Genomic DNA, 27,649 nt, shown 5'->3' on the forward strand with positions numbered 1-27,649 from the left:
TCCTGTATGGGTGGTTCCATGGTGAGAGTCCCTGCAATGAGGAATGAGGATCCTGTATGGGTGGTTCCATGGTGAGAGTCCCTGCAATGAGGACCTGTATGGGTGGTTCCATGGTGAGAGTCCCTGCAATGAGGACCTGTATGGGTGGTTCCATGGTGAGAGTCCCTGCAATGAGGACCTGTATGGGTGGTTCCATGGTGAGAGTCCCTGCAATGAGGACCTGTATGGAGAGTCCCTGGGAATGAGGACCTGTATGGGTGGTTCCATGGTGAGAGTCCCTGCAATGAGGACCTGTATGGGTGGTTCCATGGTGAGAGTCCCTGCAATGAGGACCTGTATGGGTGGTTCCATGGTGAGAGTCCCTGCAATGAGGATCCTGTATGGGTGGTTCCATGGTGAGAGTCCCTGCAATGAGGACCTGTATGGGTGGTTCCATGGTGAGAGTCCCTGCAATGAGGATCCTGTATGGGTGGTTCCATGGTGAGAGTCCCTGCAATGAGGATCCTGTATGGGTGGTTCCATGGTGAGAGTCCCTGCAATGAGGATCCTGTTATGGTGAGAGTCCCTGCAGGTTATTGTTTCCATGGTGAGAGTCCCTGCAATGAGGACCTGTATGGGTGGTTCCATGGTGAGAGTCCCTGCAATGAGGACCTGTATGGGTGGTTCCATGGTGACAGTCCCTGCAATCTCTCTTAAACAACCATGTTGTACACAGCTGCACCTTACAATCACCTCCCAGCGTAATTAATGCACGATCCTCAGAGCCTGTTACAGCTAGCCCCCCCCCCAAAAAAAAAAAAATCAACTCTGCTTGGTCTTCAAGCCACAGCCTCTGACTCATGCTCAGTGCTCAAATAGAAGTTTAATGTGCTCTCCATTGCTCCACTCCTAGTTGTATATCTGTTCTATCAAGGATGAGGTTTTTTTAAACATTACTTTTTTTGAAAGTGAATGTAAAGAATGCAGATTGATGCCCAGGGTGTGAAATGCGGATTTTGAATGATGTTGGTTTATTTTGTGTGCCATACTTTATTTTGGAGCGATGCATAGACAAGCCTACAGATATTTCACTCAAGCCAGGTTAGCTTCACTACAGGCATTCCAACCTGACTGAGAATCAAACCGAGACCGTGGAGGTGAGAGCGCTCAATCCTAACCACCAGAGCACCAGGGAAACTGTTTACTGATGAGAGCATCTGGGGTGGAATGAATTATTCCTGAGCAAAGTTGGCGCAGGAATCCTGCTGAACATTCTCACTACATGAAAAGTGTGTTGCTGGGCTGTGGAAATACTCTCTCTCTCTCCCTCTTGTGGTCACAGAGTGTAATGCAGTCTGTGCTGCTGGGCTGTGGAATTGCAATAGAAATGGAATGACATGCTGTAACCTCTATGCTGACACACACTGATGTGAGTCTGCAGGAATAACTGAGGTGTGGGACAGACAGCTTACAGCAACCCTCAGAGAGGAGAGCAAGGGGAGAATCATTGTGTTTAAAATGCTAGCCTGCTAAAGGGACATTTTAACATTCTTTAATATTCATTGGCAGGGCTGGAAGTTGCAGATGTTGAGATATTAGAGTCAGTGTTTCCCAGCATGCATCACTGTGAGCAGCTCCTTCCTCCAGACACAGACCACACTGTAGTGTTTAGATGACTGGATGTGAGGAGCCTTGTGTTAACAATGGGAGAACTGGGCTGACTGGGGAGGTAACTGCTGCCTATTTCAATTGTCTTATTACTGTACTATTATTACATTATGGACAGCAGTGCTGCTCTGGCTCCCTCTTGTGGTCAGTGTTAATATCTGTAGTGTGTCTCTTAAAGGTCACATTAATGGAAGCTATAGTGCTGCTGACAGTAGTAATCTCCTGCATCTTCAGCCTGGACTCCACTACATATTAAATATGAAGCCTTCTTCACTTCAATCACTCCTGTTTAATTTGAACATGTATACTTTATACTAAGAAGTGTCCAACAAATTGATTTTTTCTGAAAGATTTTTACCCTGAGTGCAGATGACAAGTGCCCAGATGAAGATGCTGATAAAAGTCATTGTTGTTGTGGATTCTGTTGCCATGAAGGGCAGCTCTCAATCATGAAGTGTTAAACTCACAGGGCTATAAACACTCCCAGAGCACTGAAGCATGTGCTGCTAATGCAAAGTGTCTTTTCTATGCAAATTGTCTTCCTTGGCACAGCAGCCACTTCTAGCCAAGCAGTCCTCTTAAGTTTAGACTCATTTTCAGCTGCTGCAATTTCTTTGTCTTTCAGAAAAAAAATCTCTGGCAAAAATAGCTTCTAGTTTTCTTTGTGTTGAGTTTGTACAAGACAACTATTGCTCTCTCTTTTCTCTTCTGTCAAACAATTCAACTTAGCCACAGCTGTGATTATGATGAGTTCATTCGTAACTTATTGGAAAGGGAAGTCTAACCTGTCTCCTGCAATCCAGAAATGTTACTTCAACTCATTACATGTGTGTGATCTTATACCAGAGTAACCAACTCCACACATAATCACAGTCAATCTGATGAATGGGGTTGCTGCTGTTGTATGGTGTTTGGACAGTTGGTCTCTGTGGGAGCTCATTATGTCAGGGTTGGCGTTGAGTTGAGAAGAAGGGTCCACTCACCTCAATCTCCTGTGAAACTTTTGTCATTTTAGTGAAACAAAATCTAAAATCAGGGGCCAAACAGAGGAGCTTTGATCTAGGATTGCTCTGAATAAAACCTCAGAAACATGTTTGAACTAGACAACACAAACCCTAGCCGCGAGAACCCCACGATTGCGTGTCTTGTGAAATTGCATGCATGAATTACACAAAGCTTTTCTCAAATTGCTCATTCAAATGAGTGCAATACATAGAGTGTGGAGGATGCTATCTACACATGGGAGGGAGTTCAACTCTGCAGCTCAGTGTGACACTGATTGTCTATATTATTAGACAGTGCTGACCATTACCACCCCACAATCTCATTCCCTAGCTGTGCAATGCTCTGTAGTGTATGGATCACAATAGCTTTTCTGCCCAGGTTGCTGATCATGTCTTCAATTGGTTTCAGACTGGCGTACCTACCGCTGCAGGCGATGCCAGCACTACTGAGAAACAGCAGCGCCCAGGGATCACAGTGCTGGAGTTTACCTGACAGCAGACCTGCAAGCAAAGCTTAAACACACCAGCAACCTGCTTTTGTAGCATCGCTGCACCCTTTCTGTTCTGGTCCCTCTCCCCACACACAGCTACAGCACCCATACTGATTTCCTTCAGAACATTCACAGTTTGTTTCAAACAGCTGCTCCCTGCTGTGCATTTGGTCAGTCTCTTCAAGGATATATAATAGAGACAACATTATTTTTCTATTGGCTGATACCCTACCTCTTATGAAGCAGGTCTTTACATTGTATGGAAAGTTGTCCTTGTTTAACATGTAGTCTCAGATTCTAAGTGAGATCACATGCTCTCACATGTTTGAATAGAAACACAGCTGCACATGGGAACATATAGAAATCGTTCCTCAGAGAGCGTGCTTGATTGATCTGCCCCAGCTCATAATCACTCCACCCAGTCAGGTTTGACCAGTACACTCCTTTCTTCTCCCAGTTCCACCCTGTGATGTCAAAAGTGTCCAGTGACAGGCTTTGTTCACAGACTGACAAAAACATTGTGTTTATATAGAGATTTTCTTCATCTTTCAATTATGTTAAAATCTCTTTATTTGCATTCATGACAACAAATGCTCAAACTGCTGACAAGTATAAAGGCTGTCCTGCCAAAACAACAACACTGTCTGCTGTTACATGAAACTGGGAAAAATACTCTCTCTTTCTGCAAAGCTTTTTCAGCAATAAAGCTATTAGCATCAATGTCTAGTTTTGAGACTGGTTTGTTTCACATGACGTATGTGCTTTTCATACTGCCACCACTGAAATCACTCACAAAGCCTCTTTATTGACAGCAAAGAACTCTTAACAGTGCAAGGGAGAATTCATATATTTCCTCTTTCTTCTGCACTGCATATTTAGTAAAGGAGAAAGTTCCTGATTGTTTCTATAATCTCATGGGTTTAGCAGTTCAGAAGCACGGTGCTCTTTCCAGGGTAATTGTTACTTGCATATTGTGGGTAAACCAAGAGGCATTAGAGATGCTGGAGGCGTTATGGCAAATCCTGCTTTTACTTTATTGTGTGCTCCCTCAATTAAACTGGTTATTGAACCTGGACCATCTCTCGTTTTTCACTTCTACTAATGAATTACTCGCCAACTCTGGGGAAACACAAATGTGTGTATTGTATTATCATGATGTGCTAGAATTGACCTTGCACTAAAGACTCCCTGTGCTGTCTGTATTAACTTGTATTATAACAAGGTCAAGCTTATTGATTAATATCAGAGGGCATTTGGACAGCATTTCAATACTCACACTTCTGAACATAAGAAAGTTTACAAATGAGAGGAGGCCATTCGGCCAATCTTGCTCGTTTGGTTGTTAGTAGCTTATTGATCCCAGAATATCATCAAGCAGCTTCTTGAAGGATCCCAGGGTGTCAGCTTCAACAACATTACTGGGGAGTTGATTCCAGACCATCACGATTCTCTGTGTAAAAAAGTGTCTCCTGTGTTCTGTTCTGAAAGCCGCTTTATCTAATCTCCATTTGTGACCCCTGGTCCTTGTTTCTTTTTTCAGGTCAAAAAAGTCCCTTTGGTCGACATTTTCAATAACTTTCAGAATTTGAAATGCTTGAATCAGATTTCTGGGTAGTCTTCTTTGTTCAAGACTGAATAGATTAAATTCTTTTAGCCTGTCTGCATATGACATGCCTTTTAAACCCGGAATAATTCTGCTCACTCTTTTCTTTGCTCTCTTTCTAGAGCAGCAATATTCTTTTTGCATTGAGGTGAAAACAACTGAACGCAATATTCTAGATGAGGTCTTACTAATGCATTGTACAGTTTTAACATTACTTCCCTTGATTTAAATTCAACACTTTTCACAATATATAAGCATCTTGTTGGACTTATTTTTATAGCTTCCCCACATTGTCTCGATGAAGACATTTCTGAGTCAACATAAACTCCTAGGTCTTTTTCATAGATTCCTTCCCATATAGATCTCCCATATACTGAAATTGAAGACACAGACCACACTGTAGTGTTTCGATGACTGGGTGTGAGGAGCCTTGTGTTAACAATGGGGGAACTGGGCTGACTGGGGAGGTAACTGCTGCATATTTCAATTGTCTTATTACTGTGTTATTACATTAATGACAGCATGGTGCTCTGGCTCCCTCTTGTGGTCAGTGTTAATATCTGCAGTGTGTCTCTTAAAGGTCACATTAATGGAAGCTATAGTGCTGCTGACAGTAGTAATCTCCTGCATCTTCAGCCTGGACTCCACTGATGGGCAGCATGAAGTTTGTTCTTGAGCTGCTGTCAGTGAATGGAGCTGGAGCTCCAGAGACTCGGCTATTCAGTGAAGAGAAGAGGAGTTTAGGAGCTCCTCCGGGTTTCTGCACATACCAGGCTAGACTGCTGGTAAAACCAGAGCTACTGGATCTGCAGTTCAGAGTGACACTCCCTCCTATAGAGACAGACTCCACTGTGGGACTCTGAGTCAGGACAATCTGACCGCTGGATTCTGAAAATAAAAACACAGAACATCAACCCACCGAGTCAACAGCCTCGTCCATTAACTGTATTCCACTGTTTGCTGAGGAAGCGCTGATATTAATAATAATTAATAAGAATGATGATTTCTTACCATGAGCAAAGAGTGCCAGTGTCCAGAGGAGGAGCCCCAGTGAAGCCATGCTCTCTGTGTGTCTCAGTGACTGTGAAAGGGCTCAACTGTCAGCTTTAAAACCCCTGAGCAATGGAGCAGTGCAGTTATTCTAGCTGTTGTGTAGAGCAGTGAGGCAGGCACAGGTATGCAAAGCACCTTCCTTTATACAAATCCTGTCCCAGGCAGTTACATGAGATCTGAGCCGTGAGCACCAGTGGGGCTTCATAGGGTTGGGCCACTTTTACTGTTTTCTTCTATTTTTCCCCCAGTCAAAGCTCTCAGTATATCACTGCTGTCTAATCTGTGTGTCTGTCTAAACTGACAATAATGCTTCTGTTTGTGTCATTATTTCAGTCCTATTGAGAATTAAAGGATATGTAGTGCCCTACCCCTAACCCTAGTGTTATACCTTCCCATGTGTTGCTGCTGCTGTACAAGTAATGGACCTGTCATTGTTCTTGTCATTGTTCACATTTTGACAGCTTCTTCCTCTTCTAAATGTAACATCTACTTCACTGTCTTTCACAGGCCTTTCCAAGAGGTACCTTGAACTGCTACGAGTGTGTTTTCATGATTTCAATCATGCTAATATTTAACAAGCCAGGAGAAAAGGTAGAACACTCATGTATTGATTTCTTTATTGATTGATTGATTGATGTGTGTGAAAGGATGCACACAGTGACTGATCACACTCCATTGCCATGGCAATCCCAGCTCACTGAGAAACACATGGCTCTTGTATTGACATGCTGTTTTGAGAAAGATTATAACAAACCGGCTTTATTTCATTTGGAATGACACTGAATTATTGGGGAGTCTGTGACGTAGGGAATTCAAGTGAATATTATGAATATGGTATAAATATTGCATTTCCTAGCTGTGTGTTGCTCTGCAGTCCAAGTTCTTCCCCATGTCTGTGTCCGGGGGGGGGGCTTTTTCATTCACAGACCAAACTTCACACTGTGTTGTGTTACTGATAGAAATTCTTTTATATTGTGTTTAATACAGTATTGGCTCAGGTTCAAGCATCTCTGTCATGTTTTGGCTCCTTTGTTTAAATCGCTTCTACCAGAACGATTTCAGGAAAAATAAATACTGCTGTGACATAATGGAATTCAACAATATATTCTAAATAAAACAGCAGGTATTTCAATCCATATATTCAATAACATTTACCCTGAAATATTATCAAAATGCATCCCATTTTAATATGGAAATTGTTAAAAAAAAGCCTACCCTAATGGATATACCTACATGGAAAATCTACATGCCATGAGCCAGTGATATGAATGAAGAACTGTACATTTCAGTGAATACATTTGTATTTGTATTCACATTTCACCTATTATATACACACACATAATCAGTGATCAGAATATTCTCTCATCTAAAACGGCATCAATGTCAATATCTTAACTGTCAAGAGGATGTATGCGGCCTCGTAAGATATGCTGACCTTGTGTTCTCTGTTAAAATCAGCATGAAAGAGAAGCAGCAACAGCTGCCGAGCCGTCTTCATATGAGAATCAGATATGAAAAACATGAGTTACATTTTTACAGTTCTTGGAATATCTGAATAATGTTTCAGAATTTAGAATAGATGGAATCATCACTACATTACTAGAGGACCCTGTAGTCACAACAAAATCAGTTTGTTTAAATAGACTAATATTGAATCCATACCTACATGTGACTGTGTGTTGTTATTGAGCTCAGTGTGTTTGTGTGCAGTTGAGCTCCTCCACAGGCCGTGTCCCGTTTCATTGCCTTCACCCTCAGCACCTGCAGTAGGTCCCAGCTGCAGCAGTGCAGTCGCTGTGCAGTCCAGCTGAGGGAGGTTTTTGTACGGGTGTGTAGCACTGTGTGAACACATAGCCACTGCTGGGGATGTGTAAACTCTGACAGTAGTAATCTCCTGCATCTTCAGCCTGGACTCCACTGATGGTCAGAGTGAAGTCAGTCCCAGATCCACTGCCACTGAAACGAGTTGGGATCCCAGACTGAAGGCTACTTGCCCTATAGATCAGGAGTTTGGGAGCTTCTCCAGGTTTCTGTTGGTACCAGGCTAGGCAGTTGCCATTGCTATCACTGTACACTGCGCTGCTGACTTTACAGCTCAGAGCGACTGTGTCTCCTGGGAGAACAGATTTCACTGCTGGAGTCTGAGTCACAGTATACTGTCCACTGGATTCTGAAAATAATAATGTGGAAAATTATAATAAACAACTGAATTAAATTATGAAAACACATACATTTCAAGCCTTTTTCATTTGATTTTCACTTTAATTTTTCTTTTAATACTGTATAATAAGAATTGTCCCACAAATTGATTTTTTAAAAGTGTTTTTCTGAATTATTCTTACCCTGAGTGCAGACGACAAGTGCCCAGATGAAGATGCTGATAAAAGTCATTGTTGTTGTGAATTCTGTTGCCATGAAGGGCAGCTCTCAATCATGAAGTGTTAAACTCACAGGGCTATAAACACTCCCAGAGCACTGAAGCATGTGCTGCCAATGCAAAGTGTCTTTTCTATGCAAATTGTCTTCCTTGGCACAGCAGCCACTTCTAGCCAAGCAGTGCTCTCAAATTTAAACTTATTTTCAGCTGATGCAGTTTCTTTGCTTTCAGTGAAAAGAACAGAACAAAACATTTTATCTTGCACAAAATGAAAGAAAATAGCTTCTAGTTTTCTATGTGCTGAGTTTTTACAAACACAGCTATTTAACTCTCTTCTCCCTTCTCTCAAACAATTCCTCTTAGCCACAGCTGTGATAATGTAGCTTTTTTACACAGTATAAATAATTATTAATTGTAAAATATTAAAATCAGAGCTGCAGGTTAACAGATCCATCATAAACTTTGTGAAATCAAATCCATTCAAGAAGCAAACATTTTGATTTTGCACATTGCTAATGTTGCGTGAAAAATTTCCAGTTTTTCCCTGTGGACCCCCTGGACTGTCTCTGAGGACCCCAGGTTAAGAACCACTGCTCTGGATTAAAGAGCATCATTTTATTACTCTCTCTCTCCCTCTTGTGGTCACAGAGGGTAGTGCAGTCTGTGCTGTTTGGTGTTTTCTCATTATAAGGTTTTGAAGAGATATTCTCATGCCATAAGAGACAGGCTCGGCTGTCTCAATTTACCGTGAATATTTTCAAAGAGTAAAGATCAGAAAAATTCCCCTAAAAGATGTATTGACATCTTCATGAATTCAGTGTTTTAATTGGCTGAGAGACTCTAATTGGTTTATATTGTCCTCTGAGCCTCTTTGTCTGAATCAATGATCTAATAAAAGTTTAGTCCCCCCAGCAAGTTAAAGCAGCTGCTTCCTGATTGGTTTAATACATGCACTCCTTTTCCAGTGGGCTCCATAGCGTGGAACACTCCCTGTTTATCACAGAACAGGACAGCTATAGAAGCCTCTAACCTGTTCTTAAGAGCGTGATTCTGCACACTTGCTTTCAGTTTAAACAATGTCTGACAGGAAACCTGTCCCTGGAAGATAAATGGATGTGGTTTCAGCACCTGTTATATAGGATAGCTCCAGTCATACTAAATTGAAACCATTTCAAATAATAAGCAAAATTGAAGAGAGTCCCTGCAGCTGACAGGAAGCCTGTATGGGTGGTTCCATGGTGAGAGTCCCTGCAATGAGGACCTGTATGGGTGGTTCCATGGTGAGAGTCCCTGCAATGAGGATCCTGTATGGGTGGTTCCATGGTGAGAGTCCCTGCAATGAGGATCTGTATGGGTGGTTCCATGGTGAGAGTCCCTGCAATGAGGACCTGTATGGGTGGTTCCATGGTGAGAAAGTCCCTCCCTGCAATGGAGGAGAGTCCTGTGAGGGTATGAGAAGTGGGTCCATGGTGAGAGTCCCTGCAATGAGGACCTGTATGGGTGGGCCATCCATGGGACCTGAGAGTCCATGGTGCAATGAGGGTTCCATGGTGAGAGTCCCAGTGTATGGGTGGTTCCATGGTGAGAGTCCCTGCAATGAGGACCTGTATGGGTGGTTCCATGGTGAGAGTCCCTGCAATGAGGACCTGTCACCTGCGTTGTCCTCCCAATGTGTTGGTCTGCTTCCATGGTGAGAGTCCCTGCAATGAGGACCTGTATGGGTGGTTCCATGGTGAGAGTCCCTGCAATGAGGACCTGTATGGGTGGTTCCATGGTGAGAGTCCCTGCAATGAGGACCTGTATGGGTGGTTCCATGGTGAGAGTCCCTGCAATGAGGACCTGTATGGGTGGTTCCATGGTGAGAGTCCCTGCAATGAGGATCCTGTATGGGTGGTTCCATGGTGAGAGTCCCTGCAATGAGGATCCTGTATGGTGTTTCCATGGTGAGAGTCCCTGCAATGAGGACCTGTATGGGTGGTTCCATGGTGAGAGTCCCTGCAATGAGGATCCTGTATGGGTGTTTCCATGGTGTAATGGCGATCTGAGTTCAGGTCTTTGTGGAACCTGCTGTTTTTAAGTTATATTTTTCTCCCAAAAAAAACTTTATACCCAGGTTTTGTTTTAAAATAACCAATGCTTTAAACTTCTACAGCCACGCCCAAAATAACAACCCTGTTGTGACTCGAACCCACAACCTTCAAATCACCTCCCAGCGTATGAGTGGAAGTCCAATGCACTATCCATTGTGCCTCAGAGCCTGAATAAAAAACTAGATAAATACATGTAGAAATAAAAGAATATTTGTGCATTTTCATATTTATTTTTAATTACTCACCAAACAATTAATGTTGCAAGTGTTCTTATTCTTGCTTTCCCGTTCACCTGGGCTGCTTGCACTATATCACAGTGTACCAAAAACACATCATCCTTCAACCTCGTGGTGCAACGTTAGTGCGACAGACTCCAGATCAGAAGGCTGCGTGTTCAGATCACATTGAGGTCAGCCTTTTACGTTATTAAAACCATGGTGATTTCTTTCAAGTGTCTGGATTTCAATGTGTGGGTTGGGCTGATAATATTTTAGAGACCAGTCGGTTTTTTTCAGCATTTAAAACAGCACCTATGGGAAAGTAACACACTAGAGTATTGAAAGCACACTTACAAGAAACTAAGTCAAGTAGAAGAAACGATGGGTTTGTGGTTTGATGGATGTTATTTTGAAGCTGATGCACACAGCTGAACCATGGAATTAGTATTGCTAAGGTGTAGTTAGTAGCAACCTCCTTTTTTCTGCTCTTGATAAAAAGTGTTCATCCTTCTGCTTTGGCTGTGTTTGGTGTGCTGCTCCTACTAGTAACAGACTGGGATTCAAGCATAGGCTGAGGTTGAGGTGCTGAAATAAAAATATATATACAGAAAATATAACCCATATATATATAGCCTCGTATATATATATATATATATATATATATAGGATAGCGCTATATTAATAATAGCAGAGCAAGAATGACCATTTCTTACCAAAACCAGGATCTCCTGTTTGCTGGACAGGCTGTCTGAGCAGTTAAGTCACGGCGCCCGCGTCGCATACAACCTGTGGCAGAGGCTTTCAGCATGTATTCTTGTACTGTTTCTATCCTTCACTGCCAGGAGTGGAATCGAGGGAAAATTATTCCCAAGTGTGGAGATATTAGAGTCAGTGTTTCCCAGCATGCATCACTGTGAGCAGCTCCTTCCTCCAGACACAGACCACACTGTAGTGTTTAGATGACTGGGTGTGAGGAGCCTTGTGTTAACAATGGGAGAACTGGGCTGACTGGGGAGGTAACTGCTGCCTATTTCAATTGTCTTATTACTGTACTGTTATTACATTATGGACAGCAGTGGTGCTCTGGCTCCCTCTTGTGGTCAGTGTGAATGATGGCAGTGTGTGCAGCTTGGCAGGGCATTGATGCCTGTTTCCAGGCTATACAAACACAGAGAGGGATTCAATCAAACACTAAGTTCACAGTTTAATAGAAGAGTGGATTAGTTCTATTTGTATATGTGTTCTAAGCGCTGCACTTCTGTTTCAATAAGTGTCACAGACAGTTCTATGAGATCTGAGCTGTGAACACAGGTGGCACTTGATAGGTTTGGGTGACTCACAGTACAGTTAGATTATCCTTCCTGTAGTTTGATGTTTAGCCTCTCAGTGCTTTCCTGCTCGCTAGGAGGGGCATTAGAAATCTGCCTGTTCACAATGAACTGGCCCATAAGTGTTGAGACATGTGTGCCAGGGAGCTGCTGCACACATAAGGAATGAAGGAGACCAGGTGGGTAACAAGGATGACACAGGAGGCAAGACAATGAAGAATAAACTGCCTTCAATAATGCTGATGTGCTGTCCTTAATAAAACATAAGAATTCACTGAAATGTATGAATTCCTCATTTATTTATTTGTATTTAAATTTAGATGCATTATTTTTTATTATAATAAGTTATAATCTGATCTATATCAATATAGTATTAACATGTTTTATTCAGTAATTAAGAATGCTGAGTGTAAAATTCTATTTCAAAAGAAGACATGGTTTGTTCATTGTAATTAACAGTAAGTCTTGATTTTCATCTTAACAATATGTTAAAGTTCAATGTTATTCATTGTATGTATTAATAAGCCTTGTTTTCAAAATACATTAAAACACATCACATTGACACAATGAAAAATATCCAGCTGGACTTACACAGAGACAGAAAGTAAGAACTACACATCACTGCAATAACTGGGCTTTGCTGTTTGCTGTAGCTTTTTAATATGCTGTCCAGTGGATCATAAATAAATCAATCTCAATATGCATGCAGTTCAATTGTTTTATAAAATAAACATAATTCTGAATGTATATAGAATGTGTTGCTGAGAAGTGGAATCATCAAAACATTAAAAGAGGACCCTGTAGTCACAACAAAATCAGTTTGTTTAAATAGACTAATATTGAATCCATACCTACATGTGACTATGTGTTGTTATTGAGCTCAGTGTGTTTGTGTGCAGTTGAGCTCCTCCACAGGCCGTGTTTATTTCCAGCTTGTATTTAAGTATCTGAAAATGAAGCTTGTTCACCTGCAGTCCTGCTGAGGGAGGTTTTTGTACGGGTGTGTAGCACTGTGTGAACACATAGCTACTGCTGGGGTAGTGTGTAACTCTGACAGTAGTAATCTCCTGCATCTTCAGCCTGGACTCCACTGATGGTCAGAGTGAAGTCAGTCCCAGATCCGCTGCCACTGAAACGAGTTGGGATCCCAGACTGAAGGGTACTTGCAAAGTAGATCAGGAGTTTGGGAGCTTCTCCAGGTTTCTGTTGGTACCAGGCTAGGCAGTTGTTATCACTGTACACTGTGCTGCTGACTTTACAGCTCAGAGCGACTGTGTCTCCTGGGAGAACAGATTTCACTGCTGGAGTCTGAGTCACAGTAATCTGTCCACTGGATTCTGAAAATCATAAATGTGGAAAATGATAATAAACAAGTGAATTAAATTATGAAAACACATATTAAATATGAAGCCTTCTTCACTTCAGTCACTCCTGTTTAATTTGAACATGTATACTTTATACTAAGAAGTGTCCAACAAATTGATTTTTTCTAAATGATTCTTACCCTGAGTGCAGATGACAAGTGCCCAGATGAAGATGCTGATGAAAGTCATTATTGTTGTGGATTCTGTTGCCATGAAGGGCAGCTCTCAATCATGAAGTGTTAAACTCACAGGGCTATAAACACTCCCAGAGCACTGAAGCATGTGCTGCCAATGCAAAGTGTCTTTTCTATGCAAATTGTCTTCCTTGGCACAGCAGCCACTTCTAGCCAAGCAGTGCTCTTAAGTTTAAACTCATTTTCAGCTGATGCAATTTCTTTGTCTTTCAGAAAAAAAAATCTCTGGCAAAAATAGCTTCTAGTTTTCTTTGTGTTGAGTTTGTACAAGACAACTATTGCTCTCTCTTTTCTCTTCTGTCAAACAATTCAACTTAGCCACAGCTGTGATTATGAAGCTTTGTTTACACAGTATAAATAATTATTTATTGTAAAATATTAAAATCAGAGCTGCAGGTTAACAAATCCATCATAAACTTTGTGAAATCAAATCCATTCAAGAAGCAAACCTTTTGATTTTGCACATTGCTAATGTTGAGTGAAAAGTTTCCAGTTTTTTCCTGTGGACCCCCTGGACTGTCTCTGAGGACCCCAGGTTAAGAACCAGCATCCCTCTTGTGGTCACAGAGTGTAGTGCAGTCTGTGCTGTTTGGTGTTTTCTCATTTTAACCCTTTCATGCATCAATTATGATAACCTTAAAGAAGATTTTTTTTCAAATGTTTTCTATTAGTCTTCAGAACATATAAAAACATAAAAAGTTGTTTTTTTTTATTTTATAATTTATAGATATGTTCACGTAAGCGGACCTCAAGTTACCATTCTTCCCTCTTTAGTGAACTGAATTTGTCTGATTTTCTCGCTGGGTGTGGAAGTTGGAAAAGCACCCAGGACACAATAGCTCAAGACACTGCATGCACATGTACTTAGTTTTCCATGTACAAGTGGCATCATGGCAACTGATAGCATCAGTTAGCTTTGGCCAGTGATTCCCTACACTGAACCTGATTTCAGGGGGGTGTCCTTACACTGCCACTTTCACTGCTGCTCCTCGGGCTCCCTGCTTCCTCTCCCTGCGTGTCTGGCTGCCATTCACCATCATCACTGTCCCTTGATTGGGATGGAATCTCCTCTGCTACCCTGTACCTAGGTGCTCTTGATGTCTGGGTAAGGAAATAAAAATACTACTAATAAAACTGCTGCTACTGCCACACAGCTGCTGCTAATAATAATAATTATTCAGAAAAGTAATTTTCAATTAAAAACCAGTTGAGAGAAGATAAAATGATCCTAATGAGCCCGTTTGTGGACAACACTGCAGTATACAGCTCTTATATGACAAAAGATATTTAGCACAGGCCTATAGAACAACACAGGCCTCATGTGCAATAGTAATCTTAATACTGCATGACGACCACTGAAGTGGACATATGGTTTAACATAAACTGTGAAAAAGATAAAGTGAGTATTTGAACAAAACATATACCATATTATTCCCTAAACATTACTTTCTTTGCATATATTTTTTTCCCTGCTCTGCTCTTTTTATGTAAAAGGATTTTACAGAAATCCCTGAGGTGCTCGCTGCTGCTGAACTTTCTCTGCCATTGTACTGGCACCTTTATGTTTTTTGTAGTACCTATCAAATGCCACTAGATGGCAGGTGTTTTAATTTCGGTAGACGTCCAATGAAGAGAATACCATGCATCAGTGATGTCAAAACAGAGTTTCTATAGGAGATAATCACTTCAATAGCTGTCCACTGTAGTGACCTCTATGCGTGAAAGTTAAACTGAACAATGACACATTCAAAGTAATGCAAAGGCATAATTACACGTATTCAAATGACCAAGCATTCGGTGGATGTTTTATGAAATAAATGAATAAAACAGATTTGTTAGAAGGGGGATTCGAGCCCTTGTGGCCTAATGGATAATGCACTGGTCTCCTAATCCAGGGATTGTGTGTATGAGTCCCGTCTGGGGTGAAATGTTGTTATTTAAATGAACATAAATCTTTTTTTTTCTAGGCATGTGATATTTTGCAGATCTTGTTATCTGCGATGTCCGCTCACGCTAGACTCAGCCTGCCTGAGTGCTGGGGCAGCAGCCATGATGAAGCAGGTCCAATTTTCAGTTGAAATAAAGATCTACTTTGTTTTTGTGTACGGGTGTTTTGAAAAGATGAGTGAAATAGCTACGTGTTTTGAAATAATGATGTATTCATTATTATGAACTTTGACAGAAAGGATATTGTATTTACATTTCCCATGTGTGATTGCCTTGTACAAATCTGATAGTTTCAACAAAGGCATTTGACTTCGGTTCATTATTTAGCCTGTACTGCCATCTACAGCATTACTGCGGGTGTCAATACTATATGGATGTTTTCACACAAACCTGTGATAGCATGTGGTAGTGGATGAGTCGTAAAGGAGATGGACTAGTAATCATTTGGTGTTTCCCCGCGCAGGTCCGAATCCTGCCCACGGCGTATCCTTTCTTTTTAATTGTATGTGTTCGTTGCTAATTCATGTTTAAAGTTCAGGAGTTCGGAGATATTAATGGTCGTTCTTCATATCGCTTCATTTCATTTCTTTTTAAAGAATATTAATTTTGGCACCATTACAAATGTTGTGGTTTATTTAAAGAAGAAAAGTCATGGCCTGTACAGGGAACAAACCCGCATCCTTGGCGTCATTAGCACCACGCTCTAACCAACTGAGCTAACCGGCCACACGCACAAAGCGTTTCTCATGATAAACTGAACAATGACACATTCAAAGTAATGCAAAGGCATAATTACACAGATTTAAATTACCAAGCATTCTGTGGATGTTTTAAGAAATGAATGAACAGAAAGCACTTGTCAGAGGGGGGATAGGAACCCACGCCTCCAGAAAGACTGCAACTTGAGCACAGAGCCTTAGAGTGCTCAGCCATCCTGACTTACACAGATATGCTTTCTAAATACTGCAGTGCACTCCTGAACCTGCAATCCTGACTCCAGTAGATCACCTGGGGGGTGCGTGTACTTATTCTCTATTGGCTTATATTAAGGAGGGAGACCTAGTTCGTCGCTTTCTATATGGGATCACAAGGACACTCTTACAGAAAGAAAATATACAGCAAATAGAGTGATCGCTTATCACAGTTAGAAACAAATCAGAAAAGTCTGTTAGCAAATTAAATTAATCAAAAAACCAAAAGGCATTACATAAATGTTACAGATATATTTCAGCTGTTCTCCTGCTCTCCTGCCCTGGGGCTGGTTTACTGTTGAGTAGACATCCTCAGAAGGTTTCTGCAGCCCAGTGTAAATACTGTCTGTCTCCATAGCTTGTGCAGTAGAGCAGTAAGCTAGACAGGAAGTCCTGGCTACTATTTTAATGGTGATGACTCTACAGGACTGGACAGAGGCTACAGGAAATGTCTTTTCACACTTAACTCTGTGCGGCTCAGAACTACCGCTGTCCCTCTCTATAAATAGTTCTGTAGATCAGTGAGATAAAGAGGGGGTTGTGAGTGTTATAATAATGGTGCAGACTGTACAGGGCATTGCTAATGGGAACATGCTCTCCTCCAGAGCTCCACTCATTCACTGGACTTGTTTCCCAGGACTTCAGTGGCTGATCATTTCTACCAGTGAATCCAGGGCAATCGGCTGGGCTTCACACCCTACAGTACTTGATGAATGACCCAGGGTAGAGTGCAAGAAGAAGAAGAAGAAGAAGAAGAAGAAGATCTCAAAGCACTGGGGATTCTATTGATAAAGACATTGTGAGGAGAAGTCCAGCACCAGAGACAGTAACAGTAAGTAACCAGCTTGGCTCGAAACACAACAGGGTGTTTGTGGAACGCTTCAAGATGCCATTCCTTATTCATTCAATGCTCTTGTTTTCCAGGATTTGGAAGGCTGGTAACAGACTGCTTGACATGCTGTCATTAAACCTGCAGCCACAGCTGTATTCCCAGCAGTCTGCTTCATTGTGCGGACAGTCCTGTAGTTTGTATCTTGATTCCAGGTTCAGACTCACTATAGTACTATCCAGTACCAATCGCATTCTCCAAACAGGCTACAGAGCAGCACTAGTGACCAGGAAACAAGCCCAGCACACACTCAAAAAAAATGTATTTCTATTACAGTTTGTCTTACTGTAGATGGTTTTATATAGTTCATATATTTGAAATACACAGCTTTCCAATGCATATTGTGATGGAGTGTAGCTTCCACACTGGAATTTAGAGGCTTTGGGACCCTGGGGTTTGGATTGAACACTCCATCTTGCTGAAGATCATTGAGGCCAGCGAGCCATGTTGGTAAAGGTATGAGAATGACGTAATTGATTCATTTTGGCAAATGTGAAACAGCTGACAATGATAGGCGGGTCTTTTAAATGCCCAGCAATCGAAGCGGTACAGAGGGGAGAGACAGCGGAGGAGGCTCACTGCAGTAAAAGTGTATCTCTGTCTCGTCCTGGGTGAGCTGTATGGAGCGCCATTTGTGCCCAAACTGTGCAGCCAATGTGTTTGTCAGTTCATGAATGGGTCAGTTTGTCCTGTTCATGCGTAGAGCCTCCGCTGTGCTGCTCCGCGGCGCAGGCACAGTAAACACAGTCACTGCTGAGCGCACACGGCAGGGGTGAGAAGATTGAGTGACAGCTTTCGGAAGCGAGTAATGGGAAATTTAAAAGCTGTATCATGTCAGATATATTTTATTACTATTTTTGTGTGTGTTAATTATTTGTGAAATCATTTTATAACAAATATACGGATGAACCTTTTTTTAGCTATTGTCCAAGTAGCTGCCTCTCCCCTCCCTCCCTATCCCATCTCCTTCATACCCTCCCTCCTTTATATCCTCCCTCATTCATACTCTCCCTCCTTTAAACTCCCTCCTTTATATCCTCCATCCATTCTCAATACCACTGCTAATAATTGTAATTATAATAAAATATAATAATAATAATAATAATAATAATAATAATAATAATAATAATAATAATAATAATAATAATAATAATGTCTCCTCTCTGCTCCACAGTTGATGTGACTCTGGACCCTGATACAGCGCACCCCCGGCTCACCCTGTCTGCGGAGGGGAAACGAGTGAGACGGGGAGCGACACGGCAGGATCTCCCTGACAATCCAGAGAGATTTGATTCCTGTCGCTGTGTGCTGGGCAGGGAGGGCTTCACCTCGGGGAGACGCTATTGGCAAGTGCAGGTGGGGGGGAATACAGTGTGGAGATTAGGAGTCAGCAGAGAGTCTGCCCCGAGGAAGGGGAGGTTCAGCATGACCCCCCAGAAGGGTTACTGGGCTGTGAGGTGGAGTGGAGGTGAGTTCACTGCTCGCACTGCCCCCCGGACCCCCCTCCCCCTGAGTCTGAAGCCCCAGAAGCTGGGGGTGTATCTGGATTACGAGGAAGGGCAGCTCTCCTTTTACAATGTGGAGAGCAGATCTCACATCTACACTTTCACTGACATGGAGTTCAATCCCAGGGAGAAACTCTATCCACTCTTCTGTACTGGGGACAGTGATACAGACCTTGTGCTGGAGTCCCCTGACCCTGACCCTGTCAGCGCTGCAAATTAAACACATATTGCTGTCTGAACCAGGAAACTATTCAAACAGCTCAGACAGTTTCCTCTTCACTTTCACTGACACTCTCTCTGCACTCTTCTGGGCTGATGAGAAGAAATCCTCTCTCTTCCACCCTCTTACCCTGAGCCCCTCCTCTTTATTACTCTACACCCCCTTTCCTACTCTCCCTTCCTGTCTGCCTCTCTCTTTCCCCTCCACCTCTCTCCTCTGCTCTCCTCTCTCCATCTCCAGATCCCTCTCCTTCCCTCTCTCCTCTACTCTCCTCTCTCCATCTCCAGATCCCTCCCCTTCTCTCTCTCCTCTGCTCTCCTCTCTACATCTCTAGATCCCTCCCCTTCTCTCTCTCCTCTGCTCTCCTCTCTCCATCTCCAGATTCTTCTCCTTCTCTCTCTTGCCTCTCTCCATTTTCCCCCTCTCCTCTTTCCCTCTCCCCTGTAATATGTTATTCTTACTTACTAGTCTCCATTCTCTCCTCTCCTCTTTCCCTCCCGTATGGCTCTATTCTCCCCCTCTCCTCTCTTCCCTCCTGCATTCTGCTATGTTAATCCTCTCCTTTTCCCACTCCCTCTTCTCTGTCCTCTCTACGCTCCCTCACCTCTCTGCCTACTCTACTATTCCTCTCTCCTCCCCTCCCTGCCCCACTCTCCCTCTTTTTCTTTGCTCTCTCCCTCTCTTATGTCTCTCTTCTCTTCTCTCCCCTCTCCTTCTCTCTGCTATGTTAATCCTCTCCTCCTCTCTCCCCCCTGATATGTTATCCTTAATACTCTCCAGTCCTCCTCTCTCTTTCTCTCAACTCCCCCTTTCCTCTTTAACTCCCCTATGGCTCTCGTCTCTCTCCCTTCACTCTTTCTCTCCCTCTCTCCTCCCTACCCTCTCCTCTCTAATTGCCCTCTCTCTTTCCTACCTCCCTTCCTCCCTGCTCTCTACTCGCTCCTCTCTCCTCCCTGCCCTCCACTCTCTCCCTATCTCCTCTCCTCTCCTCTCTACTCTCTCTCTCCTCCCTGCCCTCTCTCTCTCTCCTCTATGTTTTGTACAGTGATATTTTCTAACAGCTGTAAGTTACCCTGGATCAGACTTTCTAGACAATAGATGAATGCATTCTTTTCCATGTGATCAATATTTACACTGAAGCTGAGATGCTCCCTGAATATTATTCATTGCTAAACTTAGTGAACTGATTTCTGCTGTTTTGATGTGAATCTTCTCTTCTGTTTTCTATCTTTCTTGATAAAATGTATAAAAGATATAAGTGTTGTGTGATTTATTGCTCAATTGTTTACCTCGGCAATCTTGAACTCGTAAAAAGAAAGACATTCATGACAGCAGAGTGCTGATTAAATTAGACCATTACACTATAGTCAGCAATCAAACACTGTGCTCCAGTCTAGCTGCTATAGTCAATCAAACACTGTGCTCCAGTCTAGCTGCTATAGTCAGCAATCAAACACTGTGCTCCAGTCTAGCTGCTATAGTCAATCAAACACTGTGCTCCAGTCTAGCTGCTATAGTCAATCAAACACTGTGCTCCAGTCTAGCTGCTATAGTCAATCAAACACTGTGTTCTAGTCTCAATAATTCTACTGCAGCTCATAAAGAATTCCCTCAGTGTTACCGGTCCATCACTTCCATTCTCTACACAGCTCTCACATGTGCAGTGTTTGAAAGATGTTGCAGCAAAACATGAATTCTCATTTTAACACCTCTGGTCCTACCCTGAGCTCATCTCTGTTTGCAAAAGCCAGGCTTTCAGAAGCTTCTTATGGAAACTTCTTATTTTACAGTGTGATGTGCTGCAGTGCTACACCCAGTTAAAGAAATCTCCGTTTGCAAGCCATGGTTTCAGTAGGTCTTGCACTTCCTTGTTCACCTGGAGGGTGTAATTGTCCCCGCCCCTTCGCTGGCTTCTTTCCTGTCATTAACCAATCAGCTGCTTGCTGCTCTGGCATCTCTGTGAGACAGTTGACTGGCATGCTGTGAGCCAGTCACATGACCCAGAAGGCAGTGCAGGGGTGATTTTTACATGAGTTTTCAACTCTGAAGTCTAATACTGCTGTAATTGCTGCTGCCGAGTGCCAGAGTGTGCTCCGAGAGCTCCCAAATTCATCTGCTCCAAGATTACAAACAACATCACAGAGCACTCCAGGAAGTTATGAACGGTCAGAGAGCGCTCTGACACAGATTGAGTTTATGAACACACCTTACATTTGAGAGCCAACAACTTCCAAGCAGGTTAAAGAAAAAAGAAAATGAATGAATTTCCACACACTAATTTTCCAACAGTGTAGATTTTTATTTAAAGCTCCCCGTGACTTCAAACGCTCTGGAAGAAAGAAAGGCTTACAGACAGACGCCTGCACATTTCACTGTTTTTTAGATTTGTAAAAAGCATCTTTTGGATGTAAAATTCAGATTTTTTTCAGTGCAAAAGCAGTGGCTCTGTGTGAGGTTTACTGGTCCCAGTTTAATGAGCGCACTGGTCTAGGAGATGTAACTGGCAGTGAAGAGAGACTGGGAGGCAGCCTTGTCTTTCTGTCTGCTCTGAACGGAAGATCCAGTCAACGCCAATCCGGTAATCTGAAGAGAAAAACAATAAACCAAAATCAGCAACAAACACACACAGATAGACACACACACAGATACACACCAGTTGAATTCAACAGCAAAATACAAAACTGACTGAAGACACCTCCAATGGCATTGCATGGACCAGGACAGAACCACTGCGAGACACATCTCATTCACAAGGGGGTCCCTGGCAAGAAACAACATTCTAAGTCACCAGAGAGAGAGAGAGAGAGAGAGAAGAGCGGGGTGTGTGTGTGTGTGTGGGGTGTGGGGGAGGAGAGAAAGGTGAAAGAGATGAAAGTGTGTGTGTGTGTGGGGGGGGGGGGGTCAAATCTTTTTTGAAGTTCGCTGTATATTGTGTGTGGGGGGGGGGGGGTCAAATCTTTTTTGAAGTTCGCTGTATATTTAAGTGGAGAAATTTCCCTTGTCTGTAGGAGGCCTAGCACCCCCTGCTGGATATGAACCAAGCGAAATGGTAAATCATTGTCATCAAGTGTGCTTCATGTGCCCGTGCAGAAAAGGATCCGCCCCCCTCCAAGTCACAGAAAGCGCTAAATTATTTGCTTGTTAAACATGGAGAGAGGTAGCATAGAGAGTGAGACAGTGAGAGATCACATGCAAGACCCGGCATTTTGTCTGGAGAGCTTTTGAAAGCGGTAAGGGAGCATTTCAGAAATTGTACCTTTAAACTTTCTCCTGTTTCAACTAATTGTTTCTGTATGTAAAATATGTATACACCTCCCATAAGTTTACATAAGCATTTATAAAGTTTGGGTAACCTACATCCATTATTTACTTCAAACTTTACATTTATAAATATTCAATGTTTATAAGCACTTGTTAAATACAATATATATATATATATATATATATATATATATATATATATATATATATATATTCCATACTCCTATATAAAATCCAAACCCCCTCATTCATATATGCACATGTTACAAACCCAATCCTTAAGCAACATCTAATAACTAGGTTTTTTTTTTTTATTTTAATACAAGTAGACTACCCTGAACAATATAAGTCTCCAAAGCAGTAGGATTGCACGACAGAACCAAGAAAATTGCAGGGCAAGTCAGGATTGTTCAAACAATCAATAGAACACAGGAAGACAATTAAACCAGGCGGCCACACAAGAGTTCAAATAGCAGATGTTATTGAATGTGTGGAATATTATACTTGAGACAGATGGATCAAACATTTGTACAAGAATTTTAAACAGACAACATTTGAACCATTCAAAATGTTTACTACAGTCGATCAGGCAGTCCTTATAAAGAAAAAAAAGTCCATGAAACAGCCACCAATACTTTAAAAGTCCCAAAATATTACCCAATCCATATCGCGAATGTAGTTGAAACAGATATTTAACACAAAACAAATGAAACTTCTGTGCCGGGTGCTCGTTAAGCCCCAATAAATAAACAAAAATGATAATACTCCAAAACATTCAGAACAGCCCAGATACTCCAGCAGAAAAAAAATGAAATCCTCCCCATTAGGGGATCTCACCCAGTCCTTCCTTGGTCCTGTAGAGCTTGGAGTTTCCAACCAGGTAAGAAGACAAAAAGTGATGATGATAACTGGATTAGTCACTGTTGTTGCTCTTAGGATCCATATAAACAGTTTGAATGCTGTGGATAGTTTCAGTTTGGCAGGAGATTAGATAACTGGTTAATTTAAACTGGAAAAATGGCAGATTAGAGAAAATACTGTTTCTAACAACCAAAAGATTATTGCTTCCTGATTTCTCCTTTACAGACCAGCAAACTCCCGCTTCAAACACTCTGCATCCACAAAAAAACACACCCAAAAAAGAATCACCCCAGCGAAAAAGAACCAACCTCCCCACCAGCAAGTAATAGTCCTATTTAAAGAGCCACCAATTAAGATACTTAGAATTAATGATAAGTCAAGCCCAAGAAGACCTTTGCCAAGGCAATTAGCAAAACACCTGAACCTAATTAGAATTTCCATGTGGCAATTAAAGAAAAGATCATTCAGTTAAAACAAGAGAGAAAGTCCAGTGCAGAGATAAACCCCTTACCAAAATTTAACAGTAAATTGAAATAGCTTCACCTAATTTTACCTTATGGAATCTGAAAGGCCCCCTTTAAAAATGAGAACACAACTCCTTATTTAGCAATTGAACAGAGAATTAAATTAACCTGGCCAGGTATTCTGATACTCAATTAAGAGAAGCAGGCAGCAAATTACTTATGCTGCATTCATGTAGCTAGTGCTGCACATACATAAGGTCATCAATCGAACTTTTGACATAAGCTATAGTAATAATACTACGAGCCAGTTTAGTTCCACTAGAGGCATTCCAGCCTGACTGGGAATCAAACAGAGACCGCGGAGGTGAGAGCGCTGAATCCTAACCACCAGAGCACCAGGGAAGCTGCTTACTGATGAGAGCATCTGTGATGGAATGAATTATTCCTGAGCAAAGAAGGCGCAGGAATCCTGCTGAACATTCTCACTACATGAGCAGTGTGCTGCTGGGCTGTGGAATTACTCTCTCTCCCTCTTGTGGTCAGAGAGTGTAGTGCAGTCTCTGCTGCTGGGCTGTGGAATTGCAATAGAAATCCCTTCCCATGCTGGTGGAATGACATGCTGTAACCTCTATGCTGACACACACTGATGTGAGTCTGCAGGAATAACTGGGGTGTGGGACAGACAGCTTACAGCAACTCTCAGAGAGGAGAGCAAGGGGAGAATCATTGTGTTTAAAATACTGGCCTGCTAAAGGGGCATTTTAACATTGTTTAATATTCACTGGCAGGGCTGGAAGTGAGCAGCTCCTTCCTCCAGACACAGACCACACTGTAGTGTTTAGATGAATCAGTGTGAGGAGCCTTGTGTTAACAATGGGAGAACTGGGCTGGAGGTAACTGCTGCCTATTTCAATTGTCTTATTACTGTACTGTTATTACATTATGGACAGCAGTGGTGCTCTGGCTCCCTCTTGTGGTCAGTGTGAATGATGGCAGTGTGTGCAGCTTGGCAGGGCATTGATGCCTGTTTCCAGGCTATACAATCACATAGAGGGATTCAATCAAACACGTTCACAATTTAATAGAATAGTGGATTAGTTCTATTTGTATATGTTTTCTAAGCACTGCACTTCTGTTTCAATAAGTGTCACAGACAGTTCTATGAGATCTGAGCTGTGAACACAGGTGGGACTTGATAGGGTTGGGTGACTCACAGTACAGTTAGATTATCCTTCCTGTAGTTTGATGTTTAGCCTCTCAGTGCTTTCCTGCTCGCTAGGAGGGGCATTAGAAATCTGCCTGTTCACAATGAACTGGCCCATAAGTGTTGAGACATGTGTGCCAGGGAGCTGCTGCACACATAAGGAATGAAGGAGACCAGGTGGGTAACAAGGATGACACAGGAGGCAAGACAATGAAGAATAAACTGCCTTCAATAATGCTGATGTGCTGCTCCTTAATAAAACATAAGAATTCACTCAGAAATGTATGAATTCCTCATTTATTTATTTGTATTTAAATTTAGATGCATTATTTTTTATTATCATAAGTTATAATCTGAGGTATATCAATATAGTATTAACATGTTTTATTCAGTAATTAAGAATAAAGTGTAAAATTCTATTTCAAAAGAAGACATGGTTTGTTCATTGTAATTAACAGTAACTTGTGTCTTGATTTTCATCTTAACAATAATTTAAAGTTCAATGTTATTCATGTATGTATTAATATTAGTTTTCAAAATACATTAAAACACATCACATTGATACAATGAAAAGTATCCAGCTGGACTCCACAGAGACAGAAAGTGTAACTACACATCACTGCAATACTGGGCTTTGCTGTTTGCTGTAGTTCTTTTTAATATGCTGTCTAGTGGAACATAAATAAATCAATCTCAATATGCATGCAGTTCAATTGTTTTATAAAATAAACATCATTTAATTTGTATATAGAATGTGTTGCTGATGAAGTGGAATCATTAAAAAAAAAAAAAAAAATCAATAATAAAATTTGAAGTTAAATAAATTTTTATATATATATATATATATATATATATATATATTATATATATATATACACATACACACACACACACACATTTACTGAGAGAGAAGTGCAATGTTTGTTTTACTTTATTTCCAGCTTGTATTTAAGTATCTGAAAATGAACAATGTTCACCTGCAGTCCTGCTGAGGGAGGTTTTTGTACGGGTGTGTAGCACTGTGTGAACACATATCTACTGCTGGGGTAGTGTGCACTCTGACAGTAGTAATCTCCTGCATCTTCAGCCTGGACTCCACTGATGGTCAGAGTGAAGTCAGTCCCAGATCCACTGCCACTGAAACGAGTTGGGATCCCAGACTGAAGGGTACTTGCAAAGTAGATCAGGAGTTTGGGAGCTTCTCCAGGTTTCTGTTGGTACCAGGCTAGCCAGTTGTTACTGTACACTGCGCTGCTGACTTTACAGCTCAGAGCGACTGTGTCTCCTGGCAGAACAGATTTCACTGCTGGAGTCTGAGTCACAGTAATCTGTCCGCTGGATTCTGAAAATCATAAATGTGGAAAATGATAATAAACAAGTGAATTAAATTATGAAAACACATATTAAATATGAAGCCTTCTTCACTTCAATCACTCCTGTTTAATTTGAACATGTATACTTTATACTAAGAAGTGTCCAACAAATTGATTTTTTCTGAAAGATTCTTACCCTGAGTGCAGATGACAAGTGCCCAGATGAAGATGCTGATAAAAGTCATTGTTGTTGTGGATTCTGTTGCCATGAAGGGCAGCTCTCAATCATGAAGTGTTAAACTCACAGGGCTATAAACACTCCCAGAGCACTGAAGCATGTGCTGCCAATGCAAAGTGTCTTTTCTATGCAAATTGTCTTCCTTGGCACAGCAGCCACTTCTAGCCAAGCAGTGCTCTTAAGTTTAAACTCATTTTCAGCTGCTGCAATTTCTTTGTCTTTCAGAAAAAAAATCTCTGGCAAAAATAGCTTCTAGTTTTCTTTGTGTTGAGTTTGTACAAGACAACTATTGCTCTCTCTTTTCTCTTCTGTCAAACAATTCAACTTAGCCACAGCTGTGATTATGAAGCTTTGTTTACACAGTATAAATAATTATTTATTGTAAAATATTAAAATCAGAGCTGCAGGTTAACAAATCCATCATAAACATTGTGAAATCAAATCCATTCAAGAAGCAAACCTTTTGATTTTGCACATTGCTAATGTTGAGTGAAAAGTTTCCAGTTTTTTCCTGTGGACCCCCTGGACTGTCTCCTGAGCGAACCCCAAGGGTGGGGGTTAAGAACCACTCACCCTAGCCTGCTGCTGTTATGGTCCTATGTGGGCTCGGATTAAAGAGCAAGGAATTTCGTTTTATTACTCTCTGAGAGCTTGATAATATTAAAAAAACGTAAAGAACATGATAAATATCCTTTAAAAAGATGTTATGAATTCGGCGGTGTTATCAAATCTTATCGTAAATTAGCGTGAATTAGCCCTAGCCCCCCCTTGTTTAACTTTTTACAACTATTAAAAATCCTCTTTTATCTAGGAATAAAAGTTGGAAAATATGCCTTTGTGCTCAGTGGCCCTGCATGAGTTATGCTAAAGAAGTGGTGGGGAGTACATTTTTAATAAGCAGAGGGATGTGAGAAGCAACAAAGAAAACAGCGGAGGGTTACGTTTTCCGCGATGAAGCAGAGGAACAGAGAGGCAGCACGAAATTCAGCGCCAAGCTGGCGAGTAAGCGGCGGCAAGAAAAGGAAGGCAAAAATAGCACAAGAAACAATGATACCAGTAAGGACAACATCTTTAAAAATGACTCTGAAACCTTCAAATTCCACCATTCTCAACTTCTACTGGAGACCTCATCTTGACACAAACTTCACGCTTCAACAAGTTGTTCCTTTTCAGCTTCAGTCACTGTGGGACAGGCAGCCAAGGTGGAGTTATACCTACGACGCACTCGGCCTTCTTCTCAGGTCCCGTTTTTTCCACAAGCCTCCTCACGGAATGAAAATTTACTCACAGGGTTAAACTCTATGAATACTCGGGGCAACCTGCACTTTTTCTTTGGTTTGGCTCTGGTAGAGAAGCACGCTTCCACAGAAAGAGCTGAAGTGAGTGAAACAGAACGTCAGGTTTGTG

The 27,649-nt window shown here is 41.7% G+C and overlaps 2 protein-coding genes, 1 long non-coding RNA gene, 1 other non-coding gene and 2 gene segments (V, D, J or C); 2 read left to right on the forward strand and 4 right to left on the reverse strand.

The window, feature by feature from the left end:
* LOC121305449 overlaps positions 1 to 3,862 on the forward strand; it is a 14,672-nt gene extending 10,810 nt beyond the window's left edge. Inside the window, exon 4 of the long non-coding RNA XR_005948077.1 lies at positions 3,061 to 3,862. This is a non-coding gene — a long non-coding RNA (uncharacterized LOC121305449). The remainder of the gene's footprint in view (positions 1 to 3,060) is intronic.
* LOC121305398 (immunoglobulin kappa light chain-like) overlaps positions 1 to 27,649 on the reverse strand; it is a 322,019-nt gene that overhangs the window by 237,599 nt on the left and 56,771 nt on the right. For 3 of the 8 annotated variants that reach the window (XM_041237048.1, XM_041237044.1, XM_041237046.1), the window contains exons 1-2: positions 26,201 to 26,273; positions 25,721 to 26,033 (exon numbers count right to left, since the gene is read on the reverse strand). The exons of 3 other annotated variants lie outside the window; for them this stretch is intronic. In XM_041237048.1, the coding sequence (XP_041092982.1) occupies positions 25,721 to 26,033; positions 26,201 to 26,273 (386 nt within the window). Of the gene's footprint in view, positions 1 to 25,716; positions 26,034 to 26,200; positions 26,274 to 27,649 lie in introns of those variants that run through there. 2 more of the 8 variants (XM_041237045.1, XM_041237047.1) reach the window with 2 other exon arrangements.
* On the reverse strand, positions 5,243 to 6,523 carry LOC121305438. The segment is given in 2 exon segments: positions 5,243 to 5,633; positions 5,757 to 6,523. Coding segments are annotated over 2 exon segments (351 nt in total).
* On the reverse strand, positions 12,835 to 13,388 carry LOC121305429. The segment is given in 2 exon segments: positions 12,835 to 13,148; positions 13,316 to 13,388. Coding segments are annotated over 2 exon segments (384 nt in total).
* trnai-aau lies at positions 15,969 to 16,042 on the reverse strand. Its single transcript has one exon. It is a non-coding gene; the product is annotated as a tRNA-Ile (tRNA).
* Positions 17,770 to 19,115, forward strand: LOC121305412 (E3 ubiquitin-protein ligase TRIM39-like). Its single transcript, XM_041237068.1, has one exon. It carries the CDS (start codon positions 18,329 to 18,331, stop codon positions 18,899 to 18,901), a length of 573 nt encoding a protein of 190 aa, XP_041093002.1. The 5' UTR covers positions 17,770 to 18,328; the 3' UTR covers positions 18,902 to 19,115.

The sequence above is a fragment of the Polyodon spathula genome, chromosome 43 (assembly GCF_017654505.1).
Source record: "Polyodon spathula isolate WHYD16114869_AA chromosome 43, ASM1765450v1, whole genome shotgun sequence".
NCBI classification, from domain to species: domain Eukaryota; kingdom Metazoa; phylum Chordata; class Actinopteri; order Acipenseriformes; family Polyodontidae; genus Polyodon; species Polyodon spathula.